At 37.7% G+C, this 19,669-nt stretch overlaps 1 protein-coding gene across 3 annotated transcripts in view; it reads left to right on the top strand.

Moving 5' to 3' along the window:
• SETD3 (SET domain containing 3, actin N3(tau)-histidine methyltransferase) overlaps positions 1–18,003 on the top strand; it is a 62,435-nt gene extending 44,432 nt beyond the window's left edge. For 2 of the 3 annotated variants that reach the window (XM_080619381.1, XM_080619382.1), the window contains 7 exons: positions 5,261–5,307; positions 7,157–7,271; positions 11,274–11,348; positions 14,026–14,192; positions 14,833–14,918; positions 16,711–16,871; positions 17,509–18,003. In XM_080619381.1, the coding sequence (XP_080475507.1) occupies positions 5,261–5,307; positions 7,157–7,271; positions 11,274–11,348; positions 14,026–14,192; positions 14,833–14,918; positions 16,711–16,871; positions 17,509–17,952 (1,095 nt within the window). In that variant the 3' untranslated portion in view covers positions 17,953–18,003. Of the gene's footprint in view, positions 1–5,260; positions 5,308–7,156; positions 7,272–11,273; positions 11,349–14,025; positions 14,193–14,832; positions 14,919–16,688; positions 16,872–17,508 lie in introns of those variants that run through there. The other variant, XM_080619383.1, reaches the window with a different exon arrangement.
• The last annotated feature ends 1,666 nt before the right edge of the window (positions 18,004–19,669 follow it).

Genomic DNA, 19,669 nt, shown 5'->3' with positions numbered 1-19,669 from the left:
GTGTTTGGTTTTTTGTACACCTACACATTGGCCTGAAACCATCAAGTAACATCCAGCAAGGCTCATAACAAAATCTCCCAATGTTAATGAGTACGTTGGAAAGAGGGGAGAATCCGCATAGAAGAGGAGGGAAAAGTTGTTTGGTTAAAAAGAACAAACCCTTAGGCTTGAAGTTCAAAGGAATAAAAGTTAATAACGTGGAAGCTTAAACTGGTTTTGGCTTTCACTGGCTTTAACCCCCATACCCTTAGTGTTTTGGGAACTGGAAGGGGAGTGGACTGATGGCCTCAGTATAATCTCAGCACTTGGTTTGATGCTTTCCTGAGTTAGAAATGGAAATGTCGCTACTTCAGTGGTACACAAGAGGGAGGTTTTTGAGAATATTGAAATCTGATTTAGTAATACCAATATAGACATTGCCTTGGACTTGTGAGTACTTGAGATATTCTTCACAGAAATCCAACAAGCTTTTGTCCAGAAACTCAGGAAACCAGCAAAACCAAGGATTTTATTGTTGGCTTTTTTAGTTATGTACTGCAGTGGAATAGTAGATTACTCTGATGGTCAGCTTCTCTCAGCTGAGGTAGTGTCTTTAAACCTAATTTCTTTTCTTACCCAGAGTATACAAGGGCTAATGGCACAATGGAATATACTGGCCAAAATGACTCCACACCAAAATACATCAGTTGTTTTCAAGACATGTGGTAGCACAGATACGAACACAAATTTAACACTGTGTAATCCTGTACACTAATTTTAACTTTTACTCAAGACATTGCATTGCATGTTACAGTAATAGGACTTGTACTGTGCATCACTTGGTAAACAAGCAAACATTATTTAATTTTAATGGAAATTCTTCATCAAATTAGGAGCTCTGATAAATGAGCTTTTGCATTTTGTGATTAAATGAGGTTACTGCCTCTGATAGTCTGGCCACTCTTTTACAGAAGGTTAATGCCCTCGCAAGCTGAATTGCAGAAGTAAAGGTTATGATGGTTTCTCAGCTGGAAAGGCACCCACCCTTTCCACACTGAAACCTTGATGCCGTCCAAATAAAATCAAGCACTTTTCAGAAGTGGAGGAGTCCTCTAGCATCTAGTTTATAAGACTTGAGAATCATTATCTTGTGATGTCCATCCAAAGATGTGATGGGGAGAGATTATTAGCCCAAAGGCCCCTATGGGGCATCAGGAGTTGTGCTTTGTTGTGGGACATAAGATGTGAGATACAAACCCCTGGATATTACTGCTTCCCAGAAAAATGTCTGAAAGTGTCTTTTCCTTTTTTTCTTCCCTTCCCCTGGCTCCCCCTCCCCCCTTTTTCTCTAGTTGCCATACTGAGTAACTGGCTTCTAGTCTGATAGTGTTTTAGGTGACTAGAATAACAGTCTGTCTCTTTCCGCAGTGGCTGCAGACAATCTGGCAGCAATCACTGTTACTTTTTAATATTTCTGGTTATTTTGAGATATCCTCCAAATGTCTCAAAGAAGGCTTGGAACATTGAAAGGGAAGAAGCATTTTTTATTTATTTTTTTTTTTAGGAATAGCAGCATCAGGAGGAAAATGAAATTCAGCGTGCCACTATTTGTTTTTGCAGTGGTCATCACCCTGATTGCCAGCTCTGACAATATTTTCACAGAAAGGGTAACGAAATAGATGGTATTTGTTCTTTATAATAACTCTTTCAGTAGAATGTCAGGACCTGCATCTAAATGAATATATTCACATTTTCATGTTCCCATTTCTTATTTAAAGCTTCCCCTCCCAACTTTTTGAAACTACTTCATACAGACTTGGTAAGTTAAAATTAGGGTTCATGCAGTGGAGAATGTCAGATTTCAAAGCTAATCTGTAGAGACCTAGCTGCGTGAACCTATAAAAGCTAGATCTGATTTTTTCTACGTATTAAGTGTTTGTTTAGTTTAAATATGTCTGTATCTTTTTTGATCAGCCCAAGCAATTTGCATGCTGTGCAGCAGTCATCTTCTATACTTTATTAAATATCTGTCAATTATAAATATCAAGGTTTTACATTAATGTCAAGATAGTACATCAAAAATTCATGGAATATGTGACTTTTTTCAAGGGTATTTAATACTTAATGCATTTGTGTCATTTTTCTTTCTAGATATATTGACAGGTTTTATTAAGTGTTTGTTAGGGAGATTTCATTTTTACCAAGGGACTATAAAGAGAAGCTGCATGCTAAATCAATTTTTTAATCAGAATATTGTTCTTTTTTGTGTGTCTTCAGATTGTTGTAATCTGTAGGGCTTTTTAAATTACATAGTAAAATATTGCAAGTCAGAAATCTAACATGGTCAAATATGCTGCTGTATCTTAACTTTAAAATAACTGAAATACTGTACTGTGGAATGTTATAAATATGGTGATTATGTACACTGGGATTTAATTCTGCTTTGTGCCTTTTAAGACCTTGTATTTTGTCCTTTATTGTAATTTACTACTGGGTTTTTGTGAATGATGTCTGGACATTCTCCATATAGGGGCAGTAGTCCCCAAGTTTCACAGATACACAAATGGGGGGTACAGAGTGTTTGGCATCCAGAATCTTTGCCCATGGGATGTGCATTCAAGTTGACTCGTTAGAGAGGGATTACTTAATGTCAAATGAACAATTAACCTCACTGCGATCTGCTGATGTAACACAGAATTTCTCAGGGAGAGGACAATGGCAATATGTATGTATCATGCTTCACATATAGGTATTTGTTCCAAGTTAGGGCTGAGCATGTTGGCTGGCGCTCCCCACATAGTAGGAACTGCACACACGCAATGTGTTTGTTCTGTAAAAACTCTTTTTACACTGTTACAGTCTCTGTAATGCCTTCATAGTTCTAGTGCTGTATCACCGTAGTAATTACTGCCGTTTGGAAGATGATTTGTTCCGTGGAAAGCTGCAGTTTGGGAAGAGCGAGGAGAGCAGCAAAGGGCAGAGAAGGGCAGGGGTTGTCTGTGTGCATACTTGCGGGTCTTTCTCCTGCCATAAATTTGCCGGACCGTCTGTTCGAACTGAGGCAGCAGCGTTCATTTACCCGGAGGGCAGCTGTCCTGAGCCGGCATTTTCTAATGCTGGAATAGTACCCCGGGCCGCTGCGGAGGAGCTTCGGTTGAGTTCTGCGTTCGGTGCCGCTCGGAGCGAGCGCAACGGCTGTCGGCTGTGCTGGTGGCCGGCGCTGCTCCGCTGGCGCTGGGGTTGCGCGGCGGCACCGGCAGGTGGCAGTGGCGGTCCGCGCGGGCGGCGTGTGGCCGCCGCCCCTCGGCCGCTTGGCACCGGCGCCCCATCGCGCCGGGGGTCCGCGCTCGGGCCGGGTAGAGTGCTCTGGGCAGGGCAGGGAGGGCGCGGCGTTGGAAGCGGTGATGCGAAGCGAAGCAAGACTTGTTCGCGTGCAAGTTGAGCGCGTGGTCTGCTAAGAAACGGAACGGTGAAGGAGGCGGATTGCTGAGGAAGCCTGGCTTCTCCGCTCGTGTGAAATATCTGCTTGAGGTGCCGAGTCCGACTTACCCCAGCCAACAGTAACAGACGAAAACGTTATCGTGGTTTTAAACTCATAGGCTTACATGTCTCACTGTTGGTGTTGACTCCCTGCTTAGCTCATCCCACTACTGTGAAATAGATTAATAATACCAGCAGTAGAAGTTGAAATTAAGTTGTCATAAAGGAATAATACAGGGTTGTGTTTGCTTGCAAGAATTACTCTTTCCAGTTGAAGGCTGAGTTGCTGACTTCATTTCTGGAATCGAGTCTGGACTGTTCTACTGCAGGGAAGCCATCTCCTGGGATGTGTTGGCTTGGGGTTCAGTTCTGGTTCTGGATGGAATGCGTTGGTGAGAAGAAATAACTGTAAAATGTGTACAGTTAAACTCGAGGGAATTTGTTATGCAATGACCATAAATAGCTTCGATGTGCATGAAAATCATAGAGAAATGTAGAGTGTTTTAAAAAGGGATTAAAAAAGAAGAATGTAAGGGAAGGGACAGGAGATGCTGGAGCTGTAACTTCTACCAGGTTTCAGAGAAACCCCATACAAAGGGTTAACCCAGGGGGGCTGAGGGAGAACAGGCACCTGGGACCTCACACCCAATTGGCAGTCTTTTGTAATATATAATTTGCCTAGAATTGCTCACTGAGCACAAGCTTTTGTTTTCTAATTGATTTACGGTTTGAGCCACTTTTACCTCATCCCCTACTGTCCTGCACACAGTGCCAGCAAGTACATTACAGTGAGAAATGATAAATTACTGTGCACTTGTGATGCTAATGCATCAAGAGTGAAAAAACCTGCATGCTACATGGAGCTTCATGCATTAAGAGTGTCATGCAAAGATAGAGCTATGCAAAAAATCATTTGTAACTTCTGAAATAACCGTTTGATCATTTACTTCAATTCATCTCTGAGAACTAATTGAACCTGAAGGTTAAAATTTACGCTGTTATGGCTTTCCATCTGTGAATGGGAGCAAAGTTCTAAAGAAGGTGTGTGAGAGCTTAGAGCTACTTGTGTTTTTTAAAGTTTCAATGAACTAATTGATCAGGAAAGTTACAGGTATTGCAGCTTCTTAAAGCATTTTTTAAACCTAAATATTTTGCTTGTGTTGATGACAATTACAGTATGCATTCCTAAAGGGCATTGCTCAATTTTTAGGTAGGAGCACATGTAGATGTATTAATGCAGATACCATCTAATCGGTGTTTGTCACCAAAACTATTCAAATATTTTAATCTGATTTGTTTCAGAGGTATAATGAAACTTTTCTTGAATAAAACCTTTGCAGGTATAAAGGAAGAATTGAAAATTTTGTGTATTTTTTCTTGCATTTGTGAAATACTGTACTGATATCCCAGAGAAAAGGAAAACGTGGAAGTTGGTGAAACCCAATGTGTGCATATTGTCTAATTTCTTTCCCCCACGCTGCATCAAGGGCTGGATTTTGTTTTACCTTCACATACTCAGTCCACCTTAAATTTTTTAGTTTTTTACAATGTCTATGGGTTCCAGTCTTGAAATATGAAGAAACAGATTTATGACGGCTGCTGGGCACAACAAATTAAGTTGACAGTGATGTATGAGAGCATAATAGCATGATGATCCCTCTGTAGCGCGGCTGGACGCCTCCTGCTTCATTTGGCTCTTGTTAGGATCTGTTAGGCAGCTAAATAATGAAATTCTGCTGACTGATTTCTGATTTCTCTTTTCTTTCTCTTTTCACCTTTTTCTGAAACTTGCATTTCCCAGACCAGCAAACTACCCTTAAAGGATTCTTTCACTTACGATGACTACAGGTTGGTCTGTTGTTTAATTCCTTTTTATTATTTTTTTTCCCCCTTTTTATACATAGTGAACTGTGGGGCCCTGGAAATGCTTCTTTGGTGGGAAAGCCCCATTGTTACTGAAATGTTAAGTGTAGGATTTGATACTGATGCACTTTCTTAATGAAGAAGAAAGTAAAGTAAATATGCAGATTTTAATTGTTACAAAGGAATAGCCATTATGAGCACTTAATTTAGCTAACTGGCACAGGTAGCCTGAGATTAGTATGGTAATTTGTTGTTTTTGAAGAAACTAATTCTGCTGACATTGCAGGAGATTTGGGTTTAATCTTTTTTAAAATTACTTTTTTATTTTTATAAAAAGGCTTTACCAGCACATATTAGTAAAAACTAACATTTACAGTGGCTGTTGAACAGGAGAGTTCTGCTGCTGGAGAACTGCAGTTGTACATTTGAAGCGTGAGTGTCACTTGGAGGTGCTATAGGGAGTGACTAGATAAAAGTAAGAATAATTAAGATAATGAGAGCTTTAATTCTGTTAAGTAATTAAAATAGCATGAATAAAAGGCATTCATGAGGTCTTACAGGGAATTTTTTAGCCTAGTTGTGCTTCTGGGTAAGTCTATGAAAGTGGGGTTTCCAGAGTATGCCCCCTTCCCTCATAGGGTCACTGAGGAACAAACCGACTTACATGCGAGGTGTTCTAAAATTCTGCAGATAAATTATAACAATTAAAAAGAGACATATTGCTGTTATGTTTTAAACAGTGTTTGTATATCAAAATTATCCACAATTTTAGCTTGCTTTTTAGAAATTGACAGTACCTTTCTGAGCAATCTGTAATCCTGTCTAATTCTGTATAGCAAATACTTGGAGTCTATGGAAGTTGTAATTATTTTGACCTTCTCCTGGTGGTTTTTTGGGGTTTTGTATGCTCCCCCCCCCCAAAAAAAAAAAAAAAAGCCTGTAACAAATATATGTATTAAGGTCAGAAGCAAATATTTTTCTCCCTTTGGCATTTAATATTAATTTTTGCCTGAAATAAACCCCAGATTTTAGAAAATACTGAAACATTAAGATCCTCTGGAGATTCTTACATTTAAATAGGTAGCTGGCATTCTGTTTGCTTAACCTGGTTTAGAAGGGGATTGAATGATGCCTCTGTGCTCTAAACTATGTTATACTTCCGTCGTTCTTCTTACGTGGATATCTGTTTGGAGTATTGGGGGTTTTTTTTATCCCTTTATTCTGTTAAGGAAAAAAAATTAGCAATACTGATCTAAGCCAAAAGTTTGCAAACTGAAGAGAAGTGCTTACTGAAATACCATGTATGTATCTGATGATGAAACTGGTTTCCGGTTCAAGGAGTACATAAGCTTTTTAGGGACCAAGGGGAAGAATACAGTCTGGCTCTTAGAAGAGTCTGCGCATTGATGAGAGTTACTGCTGCCAAGCAGTAGCTGTGAGCTGCTCTGAAGCCTGCAGAAATAGCTGACCTCAAGATTTAGGATGTGTGGTGAGAGTTGTGTGTGCAGTGAAGGGTCGGGGAAGCAGAAGGGGACACAGGAGTGGGCACTGGTTGAGGTAGCGGAATGTGTGAAGGTTGTTGCAAAGAGTGCAGGAGAGGGGTGGGATTGAAATCATGGTTTGGGAATTGGTCTATGTGCATGTCTTAGAAACCTTAGGAGCTGCTCCTTCTGTGAGCGTATTGCCTTCTACTGTTACTAGAGTCAATGTGATCTTTAAGAAAACTGAATTTGGAAACTCCCAGCCTAAATGATTGCTTCAGGTTGCACTACAGTCAATCAGTCATATTTTAATGTTTTGAGCATTGACTATCTAATGTTTTTAACTTTTGTAGATGGGCAGTTTCCTCTGTTATGACGCGACAGAACCAGATTCCAACAGAAGATGGTTCCAGAGTTACATTGGCTCTAATACCTTTATGGGACATGTGTAATCATACTAATGGACTGGTAAGGATTTCTTCAGTGTAGCTGAAAAGCTTTAGGGCTTAAGTATTAAGCCTTTCAACTGCTGTAGAACAGTTTAATAACACTTTTCATTATACTTCTTAACACAGGTGTTCTATCTTCCCAAGTGACCCTAAAATACTAATATCTGAAGGAAAGGTTTGTCAGTTCCTTAAATGTTTTACATTGGCTTTTCAGGGAGAACTTTCTTCATCTAGAGAAAATTTTAGAAGTGGTTGGATACTTAGAGTTATGCCTCGTAATGAGTTTTGCTCCTGTTTCCAGGCCAAAAAAGATTTACAATACTGAACAGATCTGTTCTGAGAATAGGAAAGCAGACAGTAATGGAGGCTGCCTCTTGTAGCTACCACTAGGGAAAGTGGTTAGAAATTTGCAACTGAAAAATACTGTCTGCTCTCCTAACCCTGCCCAAAGAGCCTTGTTATGGAGACAGCAACAAGAAGAACAAAGCCTAGTTCAACAAAAAACAGAACATATCTCAATACATCAAAGAAACAAAATGCAAAAATACAACTTTAGGGCATATTAAACATTTAAAAGGTGACATATGTATATAGAAAGCCAGACCTGTTGACATTTTGGCTTTTGTGAGCTAGTTAGAGCATGAGGTCCTGATTTCATCAACAGGCTAGTTAATGTTGAAGTGAGGAAATGGAAAGCTGTAAGAGGATGATTTATCAATGATATTTAGGCAATCTCATGTATGCTTCAAAGTTCATACCCTCCAATTGTGTTTCCAGAGGTAGTAGTATTTATTGTAAGCAATGAATACAACCATACTATTCAAGTAATGGGGCTCTATTGTATGAGAGTTGACCCGAGTGTTTGGACAGCAGCATGTTAGTATTGTTGGTATAAGAAAAGCCTGGTTTAAATGAACAAATTGTAAAGCAAGTTGTTTCTCACTTGACATTTAGGTAATTAATAATTACTATGACTGTACCAAATATAGCACTTAAGGCTAGGCTACAAAGTTGCAAGTGTTCGGGTTTTTTTGTTTATATGTTTTCCTTATTAAAAGGTGATTACATGTTGTTCTTTAAAAGTGATTCTTGTCTTTCACTATTTGTTATGCAATCTCATAACTTTAATTTAGCAATAAAGCTTGAATGAGAGTTTTCAATATAAAGAAAATTCAGGAAATTATAAATAAAATTCAGAAATGTATGTTTTTGTAATAGAAGTCTTAGCTGCAAGCATCAGTACTTCCTGTACCCTTTTCCTGCTGGGCATCTCTTTCAGATGCTTTTGCAGAGACTTGTCTGTATTCATTAGACAACTTTTAATGAGTGCCTTCAAAGTTGGGATTAGAGGAAAGAGGAAGAGAATTAAGGTTCTGGGAGGGAAAAAATTAAGTAGCCTATATTAAAAGAGCAGCTCATTATGTTGTTTTAATCATTCAAACTTCTATTTAAATTGATAAAGTAATTTTTATTTTTATTATGCTCTTTAACAGTGGGTTTGATATGGAGCCAGCCTCTGGAGGCAAACCTGCTAATGCAGTAGTATGTCAGAGTTGGAAGCACTTTTTTATGCTGAAGTATATCCTAAAGGGTGGGGGAGGGACTGAACTCTGTTTTGTAGGTATATACAAACTTAAGTCATTTGTTTCATATTTCTACAGAAAATAGTTTAAATGTCTATCCAACCTAAATCTATAAACAACTGTAATATGGATAATGGGTTAAGAAAAGCTACTAAACCTATTTTTGTTGTGTATTGGTTACCTTCTGCTATTAGAGATAGGGGGAAAAACTTCTAAGATAACTAAGCTGCTCAGACAACTGTAAGCTGTCTGTATTATAGTTTATATTATTGTAGAGTGAGATGAGGGTGGGTTCTGCTGTAATCATAGTGCATCCCTTAAAAATACATGAAGGCAATTGTTCTTCATTGCAAGAACTTAGGAAACAAAAGATGACGTAGGATGTGCCCATCTAGTCTATTCCAAATGTAGTGCTGAAATACTCTCAAGTCAATCAGCTACTGTATATCCCTGTTCTTGCTTTATCCCACAGGGCCCCTTTCCATGGGCTAGATAATAAAATGCTCTTTGGGTTTTAACTGGAGCTAGGTCCATCCAGCTTTCTCGTGCTTCTGACAGTATTAATTAGATCAACCTGGCTCTAAGAACTATATCAAAATGGCTGTCTTCATGCATTTCGCATTGTTATTCTTTAGTGCGATTGTATTTTGACAGTCAGAGGTTGATTACCAGTTCTGACAGAGCTTTGAATAAGCTACATTTTGCCCATTGGGCTGGGTCCATCCTTAATCACTGACCAAGCAGACTACTGCATGCTTTATACACAACTTGAAATTCATGTATCAGTCTGCTTCAGAAATAAAACTGAAGGGATGCAATTTGTCAGCTATCATGTGGGAAGAGAAGTAAACACCCTGTTAATTCTCTTACATGACTACTATTAAAAGAAAGAGGAAATAAGAGTCTAGCACTCCATTATGTTTTATAGAAAAGCCTTTCAGAAACACTGCTGTTTATAGGGGTTTTTTGTGTGTGTGGTGTTTTTATATTTGCCTTTATGGATAAAAAAAAAGTCCAAAAAATGAGCAGTGTTCTAGTGAAGTATGCTTCAACTGACAGAATCCTTCTCTTAACTTAATGGAATTATCCCAGAAAGCCTCCTTTTCCATAGGCATTTCAGGAGACTGGAATACAGACTTTTCACATTCCGAAGTATTTCATTGGTTTTACACACTAAGAAAATTTTAGGCTGTATTATGTGGCTGTCATGTTCTCTTCTGATCTTGATACACTACAAACCCATAGTAGACCTGTGGTGGTGGATCCTCAGGCAGAGCAGTGCTGCAAATCTCCACAGGGCTAGGCTGCCCATGCCTGGGGCTTCTGTCTTGGATTTGCTGCATCAGGGACAAGTTCCCCATGCTCACTTTGTGAAAGCACTGTTTTGGCTGACAAATGCATACTTAATGATGCAAGCAGCCAAAACTATTATCGTGTAAACTGTCAACCAAGCTTTCAAAATAATTTATGGAGTTCTGTCTTTGGACAAACTGCAACCAAAATGGGAATCTGGGTATACCGCAACTCGTGTCAGTCAGCTTACAAAAAAGTGTGTTTTTGCTTATGAAGGCTGAGAGAGAATCTTTGGCTTCTTGTTTTTTTTCCCCAGGCCAAGAGCATATTTTTCTACAAGTTAGCTCTGTCAGGACTGAATTCAGGATACCTACCATAAAATTTGCTTCCTGATCATTCAGCAGCTTATGTGCCATCCTGTGCCACAACCTGTGCTGGCATCTAATATTACTCAAGAAGATGTGTTTGTCACTTTATAAAAGTATTGCATTTTTAGGATAGCTTTTCTTGTTAGTGTAAAGACCCCTTTACAATTCTGTAATCTTTTCTGGGGAAGTACAGGTTTGTTAAGAAAGTTTATTCTCTTCCATTGCCTGCTACAATCGAAAAAAAAAATCTTTTAGCATTTTAGGAGTATTGCTTAACTTTTAGATAAAGGGATTATTTGCAAGTAAATTACAATTCTCTGAAGACTCTATCCCCTAAAGATCCAGTTATCTAACCCTTTTTCATTAAGAGATCAGAAATGTGTTGGCAGTTGAAGGACAAGGCACAGCATATAGTGCTGTCATTGCCTTGCTCCCTTGGGCCTCATGGGAGTGACTGAAAGCTCCAGAACTTTATAACAAGCTGCTGGCTTTAGCATGGGACTGTCTGTGGTCTATGAAGGGTACTTTTCTCAGAGCCTTCTGTTCACTTCAGGTAAGTAATTTCCTCCATTAGATTTCTTTAATGCAGGGATATTTTTTTTAAGAGATTGCTCAGGAATCATAAAACAATCACTACCAGCTATGCTATATTGTGCAGAGAAAGCAATAGACGCAATTGCTGTTGTTAGTATCTGCTTCCAATAGGACGTTTTGTCATTGGTGGGAGAGATAAATATAAAATGCTAAAGGTGCTTTTGTTCCTCTTTTCTTGGATAGATCACTACAGGCTACAATTTAGAAGATGACCGGTGTGAATGTGTAGCGCTTCAAGATTTCAAGGCTGGAGAACAGGTAGCGTGGACAGTTATCTACATAATTGTTCTTTAATTAAGTTTTATGGGCACTTGGTAATTCCATACAGCGTTTTAATAGCAGAGTGGTTGTGGATTAAGCCCTGCTACTTTACAGTGTTATTATGGTGAGTTAATTTTGTGGGAACATGCTACCAAGCTAAGTGCACATTTTTCAAAATAAGTATTTCCTGTCACTTGGTAGACCCCATCTCCAGAAGAGTTTTGATTCCTCATATTTTAGAGAACTAGTTGGAATATTTAATCACTGGTAAATGCACATATATAGGCACTGAGTTTGGTATTCTGGATGGGTTTAATAACAGGCCATATCAAAAGGACCAAAGGTAAATATGTTTTAGATTTGAGGCATGACTTTGAATGCAATAGCAGATTGTCGAGTCTTTCTTAATGTTGTTGGTTTGTTTGTTAGTCTTCATTTAACAAGAGGTTAAATGCAGTATGGTGGCCAGTCATTTACCCATGTTGTCGTTCCTATACATCGTGAAAATTATGAAAGGACCTAAAAATGTACTTACTCCCTTTGACACAGACATGCATATACACTCCCCTTCATCCTGAAGCAGAAAGTACCAAGGGAGAGTCTTGCAAAGATGCACGAAACAGTTCAGAATCCAGTATTTTGTTCAAAGCTGCTAAGAAACAAAAAAAAGTGTTAAAACTAGCGATGGATTGAAGACAGTGGTTTCAGGAGTATAGGAAATCTCCAGTAGGAGGGTTCCTGTGCTGTGTCAGCAGCCAGCCTAAACCCACAAGTGTAGTAGCACTCCATTTTTCCTACTCATTGTGCAACTGCAGCCAGCATGGCCAGAAAAAGACTTTGTCTATAAAACATCCTGAAATGTTTTGTAACTCAGTCTCTGAGTTACTACCTTTGGAGAGTATTATTTTGCCAGTCTTACACTTTATAGCCTTTTGATTTTTCTTATGTATTGTTACTTTCTTTCTTTAACAAAAATACGTCTGAAATTTTATTTTTAAGTATGTCTTTCCAGAGGCACGTTTATCCTCATTGCTATGCTGAGTTTTACAGTGATTGTATATTTTTTGTGTTGTGCTTAGAATTTGTTATGGTAGTCAAATATTTTCTGTTTTTTCCAATACTGGTATGATGAGTTAAAAGGGGTCTACAGTTTTTCCACAAGTGATCCAATTTATAATTTTCCACAGCTGGCAGTGGATGTGTCACATAGTTGTTCTGGCTGCTCTCTCCAGTTCAGTTATAGAGGCTTCTTCTATTTTGCTTTTATTTTAGTAGTTTCATTTTATCTGGGTTTTTCTTTAATATTTCTGTGTAAACTTCAACTGTTATTGACATCATTAAAGCACTTTAATTACATAATGCTTCAGTCTTTTAATGCACTGTGCAGATGTTATTTCTTACAGTTTCAGCAGGAAGAGGGTATGATCCCTGCTTTCACTACAGGAAATAGTCCACAGAATCTGTCCAACACTGACCTTGAATAAAGCAACTTTCTTGTACCATTTAATTGGTTTTTTTTTGTAAAACAGTCTAAAAATGTAAGAGCATACTGTATAATCTGCACATGATATGTGACTTTTATTTTAATATGAGATGTATCACGGTAGCTTTAAAACTGGAGAGGGTTAGCAACTCTTTCCTTAACCACTGCCTTAACATACCTAGGCAGGTCACTTGTTCATTATAGGACTGTGTTACAGTACAATGTTTACTATAATTTATTGTCAAGCGTAAGCATTTAGTGCTTAGGATAAATAGTTCTAATCTGAAATTAAAAACAAAGAAAGTAAATGCCGTTGTCACTGCTGAACCCATAAGAGAACACTGTGCCTTTCTCTGTAGCTAGAGAAGACTAGAAACTTACAGGTATCCAGAGCATTGCTGTACCCTAGGGTTAAGAAGGGAGTCCTGTAACTGTTGAAACTTTTTCTGATCGACAGTTTCATTATTAAACAAAAGGGGACAATATCCTCTTGATGCTGGAGAAGACAAGTGCTACTCTGACCTCTTGCCCACGTACTTCATACAGCCTAGCCCCAAATTAAACTCTTCTTGGTTATATTTAGGAACTTCTATAATGTGAATTAAGTAACCTATATCCTTTAGATGACGAGTTCAGAGTATAACACAAAAATAAATACTGGCTGAACACATCAGATCTCTGTATGACATACTGTGGTATATATATGCCTTAAGGTAACATCAAAACAAAAGCAAAGTTGATTCATCAGCACTGTAGGTTACTCTTTTGGGTGGACATATAGAGAGGAAAATTACCCCAGAAACTCCATTTCTTTTAATGGGCCTTTCCTGTCTCGGATTTTTTAGTCTTTAAAAGGCGTAAGATCATTGAATGCTTATTTCCATATATGGGTATTTTATGACTCTGAGAAAACAAAGCATTTTTATTTTGAAGTATAGAGTAAGAGCCTCTTCTTTCAAAGTTTCTCAGTTACACAGATACGTTTACATCTACCTCTAAATTGTATTGCCACACTATATACAGCATTTGAATGGATACGGGAAAACAGAGCGTGTTTCTTTCTATAACCAAATATACCTTGCACTCAGACTGGTAACTCTTTCAGGAAATAACTTTCTAATTATGTCAGTTTTGTGAGCTGATCTTAAGCTTTTTTTCCTGTCCCTTCAACTTCTCTTTTCATCCTTCTAGATTTACATTTTTTATGGCACTCGGTCAAACGCTGAATTTGTGATCCACAGTGGTTTTTTCTTTGATAATAATTCACATGACAGAGTGAAAATAAAGCTTGGCGTGAGTAAAAGTGACAGGCTGTATGCTATGAAGGCAGAGGTCTTAGCTCGTGCTGGTATCCCAACGTAAGTAAAACACAATGCCATGGGTTTTTAAAACATTTCCAAAGTACATAGTGTCCAGTAGAGCACATATAAAGCTGTTCTGTGATAGTTTTCTTCAGTGTAATATTTCTCCTGTTTGTATAGCAAATTATAGTTATTGTAATAACATTTACAGAAGTTCTCTGAGCTATATTATCATCTAATTTGGACAATATATAAAGGAAAAAGCCTTTGCTTTAATAACCATTTGAACAAAAACAGAGTAAGGATTAATTTAAAGCAGTCTCTGGGTTTTCTTTCTTTCCTATCCCTTGCAGACATACTATGATGCTCAGTATGCGAACCACAGCATCTTCCTTTAGTCTTTTCAGTCTAGAGGGTACTGTTAGGAGCAGCAGAAGTGAAGCATTGCATTTTCATGAATTTATTACAAAAGCTGTATAAAAATAATTGTAAGTGTAAAATTGTAGAGATAATTGTTCTTTTCAGACACAGGTTAGGGAAGCTTTTTTCCAGTTAGAACTAGTATTACCTAATTTTTAAAAGTTACTTTTGTAACAGTCCATTTGTTGTATACTTGTAAAGTCTTTTGTGTTGAAATGAGTTCAAAGGTATGACAATTGATCTTACATTTACTGTTGTTGTTTGTTTCTTTTATTAGTTCTAGTGTTTTTGCCTTGCACTCCACTGAGCCTCCAATCTCTGCCCAGCTTTTGGCTTTTCTTCGAGTGTTTTGTATGAGCGAAGGTAAGATGTTTTATAAAGATACCCAAACCAAATGTTAATAAGGTTATGTTTGGGAGTTAGTTGTTTGTTTGTTGTTGGCTTTGTGGTGTTTGGGGTTTTTTTTTATAATGCAGGAATGTAATGGACATTTATATAAAACATTAAGCTGGAAGACTGGAGAAGTTGAGGAGTTGAGGTTAAAAAGGGATCTATAAACCAATGAGAAACTCAATCTTTTGCCATGTTGCCTGCGGGAATATTTCAGTAGCATAGGCTAACATAGGCTATTCTATAACTCCTGAAGCATGAGCTGATGTATTTTTTTTTTATGGTTTGTTTGGTATTTTTTTAATCTCCCAGCCCGTTGTGGATGACTGAGCTTTGGAGCTTGATCTTCAGTTCTTAGGTTTAACCATGATTCACAGAACAAAATTATGCAAGACTTGGAGGTTACATGCTTAAAATCATAGCATATTAGCCATCACTGCTAGAGTCACTTAGGTATGGTATTAGAATGTTCTGTACTGTAGGAGAAATATGAAAGAGACATTTCAAAGATGAGTATTTTAAGTATTTTTTGATAATTCATAAGCTAAAACCAAGTTATGTATTTGCAAACTCTTTTCGTAGTGTTTCTCTTATGTTAGGAGCTTGGGGAGGAATATGTGTACAATTAATAAATATTCACTTAATTTATGCATGTGAAACTTCTGGTTAAATGTTTATAATAGCTGCTTGCTGGTTAGATGCAGTTTTGGAGGTTATAGATGTGACAGTGTTTCATGACAATGAATTTCCTTGCAGTTAGGGATGCTGTGCACATGATGTGGATCTTAATACCAGTAGGAATACTGAATTCGTTAGATTTTACCTGTGCTCTATTTGCTGTCTTTAACAGAAACAGCCTAACTTACTTAGTGTTATGCCTTCACCTCATCCTGTCATCCATCTTTTAGAACATAGCAAGAAACTGGAATAGGATAGTTCAGTTGCAAAGGACCTACAGCAATCATCTAGTCCAACTGCCTGACCACTTCAGGGCAGTAAATTCAAGTAAAGAAAGTTCTAGGGTGCTGGTGAGGGGTGAATTTTGGCTCAGAGGACAAGATGTAGTTGGTGGACAGTAATTGCATTTCTCTGATGTGAATAAGCTGAGCACAATCGTATGTCTTAAGTACTGTAGAAGAAAACTATTTGTTGAGAAACTACATGCAAGTGGTCTGTGAAGTTTGTGATAGCTGCTTTGCAGGAGTGAAATTCAGTAATTAAAAGATTAATGGAACTTGTGTAATGTCAAGGAGCTGCTAAACATTTTCTGCTCTGTGTGAGGTTTATTTGATGGATGTCTTTTCTGACCAACTGTAGGGAGTTTCTGCTGCTGAAAAAGATTACCAAAACAATAGGGGAAAAAAAATTCCATTGCCATTTGCACACTCTGTCCTGTTCCTTTTATTATCAAAGTTCACTGAACTCTTTCAAGAATTGCTCTCTTTGGCTTATCAAGCATTATACAAGACATTGTCTTGCTGTTAGAGAGTTATGCTGTGTTTGAGAGGCTATGATACATAAAGTATCTTTATTTCCGTATGGAGCAGAAGGTCGGTCCATTTTCTGCTAATTTCAAGACTTCCAGTTGTCTCTTCAAAGAGAAACCTAGAAATAACCAGCATCTCTGATAATTCTTACTTGAGGAGAGGTGTTTTTTTCTGTTAGCTGCTCAAAGCTATGCTATTAAAAATAAAGCTTTCTGCAGTTTGTCAACTGACAAATGATGAGATTATTTTTTAACAGATTGGTTTTATGCTTATTGCAGAAGAGCTGAAGGAACACTTGATAGGTGAGCATGCCATTGACAAAATCTTCACTCTGGGGAACTCTGAGTTTCCCATTAGCTGGGACAATGAAGTTAAACTTTGGACATTCCTAGAAGCCAGAGCATCCCTTCTCTTGAAAACCTATAAAACAACCGTGGAGGTAAAATTATCATTATCATTACATGTAATTTAAATGTCTGAAATATTCTGTGTTATGATTGTAGGAAAAGATATTTTGTCCCCCATCTTGTCTTTACTAACTTCAATATGAATGTTAGCACATAATTCATTCTGTGCTTTTTAAACTGTAGAAGCAGATTTGCATTATCTAAGGAAAATCAAATCAGATTGCAAAAAGGAAAATTTTGTTAATGTAATTTTGTTAATGTATTTTTTTCTTTGATTTTCCAAATAGAGGTTACCTGCTTTTTCTCTGCAAGTAAAATGGGGAATCAGTTTCAACTTGTTGTCTACTAGTTAGGCTGCAGTTCTCCAGACTGCAAAGAAATGTACTACTATTGCAAGCATATAAGTAAACCTAGATGTTTCATATATTTGTGAAGTATAGTGACTTTGCTTGTTATGCATGCTGATCTGTGTGGAGAAATTTGCAGCTGCTTTATAAATTCTTGACAGACGTCACTGGGACTGCACGCAGACCCCCTCATTCATACATATATCCATTGGCTCAGCCTGAAGAACTTAGTGTGACTTACTGTTAACTCAGAGAGAAGTTGAGGATTTTTTTTTTATTGTGTTGATTCTTATTAACGGTCTTGCTTTTTCTTTTCTAACAGGATGATAGATCCTTCTTGGACACCCATGACCTTACTACACATGCGATAATGGCCATCAAATTGCGCTTAGGTGAAAAAGAGATCTTGGAGAAAGCAGTGAAAAGTGCAGCTGCTAGCCGAGAGTATTATACCAAACAAATGGCAGAAGGAGCTCCGCTTCCTAAATATGAAGAGAGCAATATTGCCTTGTTGGAGAACACTGTGGCAGACTCTAGACTCCCTATTGTGTTGAGAAACCTAGAAGATGTGGAAGAGCAAGAGGACTTAAAGATTGATGAAGCTATTAATGCTGAAGTCACAGAGAATGGGTTTGTAAATGGTGAAAACTCTTTATTTAATGGGACCAAATCAGAAAGCAAAAATCTAAATAAAGAGAAAAGCAACAGAGAGACTGAAGATGCCAAAGAATCTTCTTCAGAAAGTACTGATGAGGTTAAAGAATAGTCCTAACATTTTACTTTCTTGTGAAATTAAATTAGCTGAAGTTTATGAACAGTGCGTTTATGTTGGTGTGTTTCTTTGTTAACATTTCTCTTTCTGCAGAGAAAAAATAGTTTTGCTGCTTTATATAAAAATGAATTTTTAAGTTATTTAAAAGATTTAGCATCCCTTTTTAATTAAGATTGCCATCTTGCTTTCAGGCAAAAACTGGGGAAAGAGGTGCCTTCGGAAGATTTTGCAGCCTTTTGTTGAACCAAATGTATTTTCTTCCTGGGGAAGAATTAAGCTCTTCTATCTGCTGTGCTTTTGTTGTTCTGTCACTCTGACTACCGAAATTAAAAGCTTGCTCTGCCTCCTGCCAAGAAAAGCAGAAGGCAGGACTGACTCGGTATTCAGCATGAAGGTGGGAAAGCAGTACAGCAGAAAGCTGGATAAGAGGATCAGAAACTTGGGAGACTGGAGGAAAACCTGTTTAAAATCAGGTGTGCCAGTCCAGAGAAAGGTAAGGTGGCAACCTTATGATTGGTAGTTTTAAATGTTGATGAGAATCCAAATTGTATACACTTAAAGTGATCTCTGAAGATTTCAGTTTACTTTGTTTCTTGTTTACTGTATAAAAATATCTCATCTTTCTTCTTCAGTCAGAGTTAGGCTGCTACAGTATAACATTCACCAACTTTTAAAGGCTGACTTCTTTTTATTTCCAGGTGGTACTTTTTATTTACAAGGTTGGCAGTTGCTACTGGAGAGTTTGAAAGCAGATAGGCCAAGCCACGGCTTTAAACTGTACTGTTCAAAGTGAGGTCGCTTCCCAGCTGCTTCAGGTTTTCACAGCTAGAGATTTTCAAAGCTACACTTTTGACTAAACCATTACTAAAAGGAAAATACAATTAATATTCCTATCTGCTACTCCTTCCTTTCTCTGTTGCTGGATGTAACATTGAATGTGACATGGTTACCTGATCTTACTCAACTTATCTTTTGGTTAAGATACTAATTGATGCTCTTTTCTTGAAGGAAATGGCAGGCAGGCTAATACATTTTTGGCCCAAGTCCAGACCACAGCCAAGTCTGCATTATGCTTTGCCATTTAGATTGCGTCTCTATCTGATGCACATTTCTTGGAATACCTTCAGAAGTTAAGCAGGTCTACTGTCTCAAGGAGTTTTGGTCACCCTCGTACTATGTTTTGATTTCTAGATGGAAACAATACAATCATAGCACAGTGAAATACCAGAACAAGGGTAATTCCAAGGCTTAACTTTGAAATTACCTGGGTACTGGGAGAGAGGAAGGCGGAATATTTTTATTTTGTGGGTGAATGGAGAGGACTATAAAGTGATTTAATTCTCTTCTCAATATTAAGAACTTTGTCTTTTACCTTTGTGTCCTTAAGTTCAAGATAATGCATAAATGGACAAGCTTGGACAATTGTTTAAAGCTATTGAAATTGTTAAAGGTTGATGTTGCAACCTGCTCATCCAAGATCAGTTGCAGTAAAATGTCTCTTGGCATATTCATGGTTTTATTAGATTTTGCTTCTTTTATACTGCAACTTGGAAATGTGTTTTTGCATAAGTCTTTGGTGCAATACACATGATAAGTAGTGACTTTGGGTTGTCATAGCAGTTTTGGTGTTCAGCTAGTATCAGTGTGGGGAAAATAGGAAGAAAAAATAGTTTTTTAAAGAATATTTCACTAAGAAGAATGGCACATTGCC

Source organism: Psittacula echo (genome assembly GCF_963264785.1).
Source record: "Psittacula echo genome assembly, chromosome: 5".
In the NCBI taxonomy this organism is placed as follows: Eukaryota; Metazoa; Chordata; class Aves; order Psittaciformes; family Psittacidae; genus Psittacula; species Psittacula echo.
Note: the sequence above shows the minus strand (reverse complement) of the source record. Positions and strands in the feature narration are given on the sequence as shown.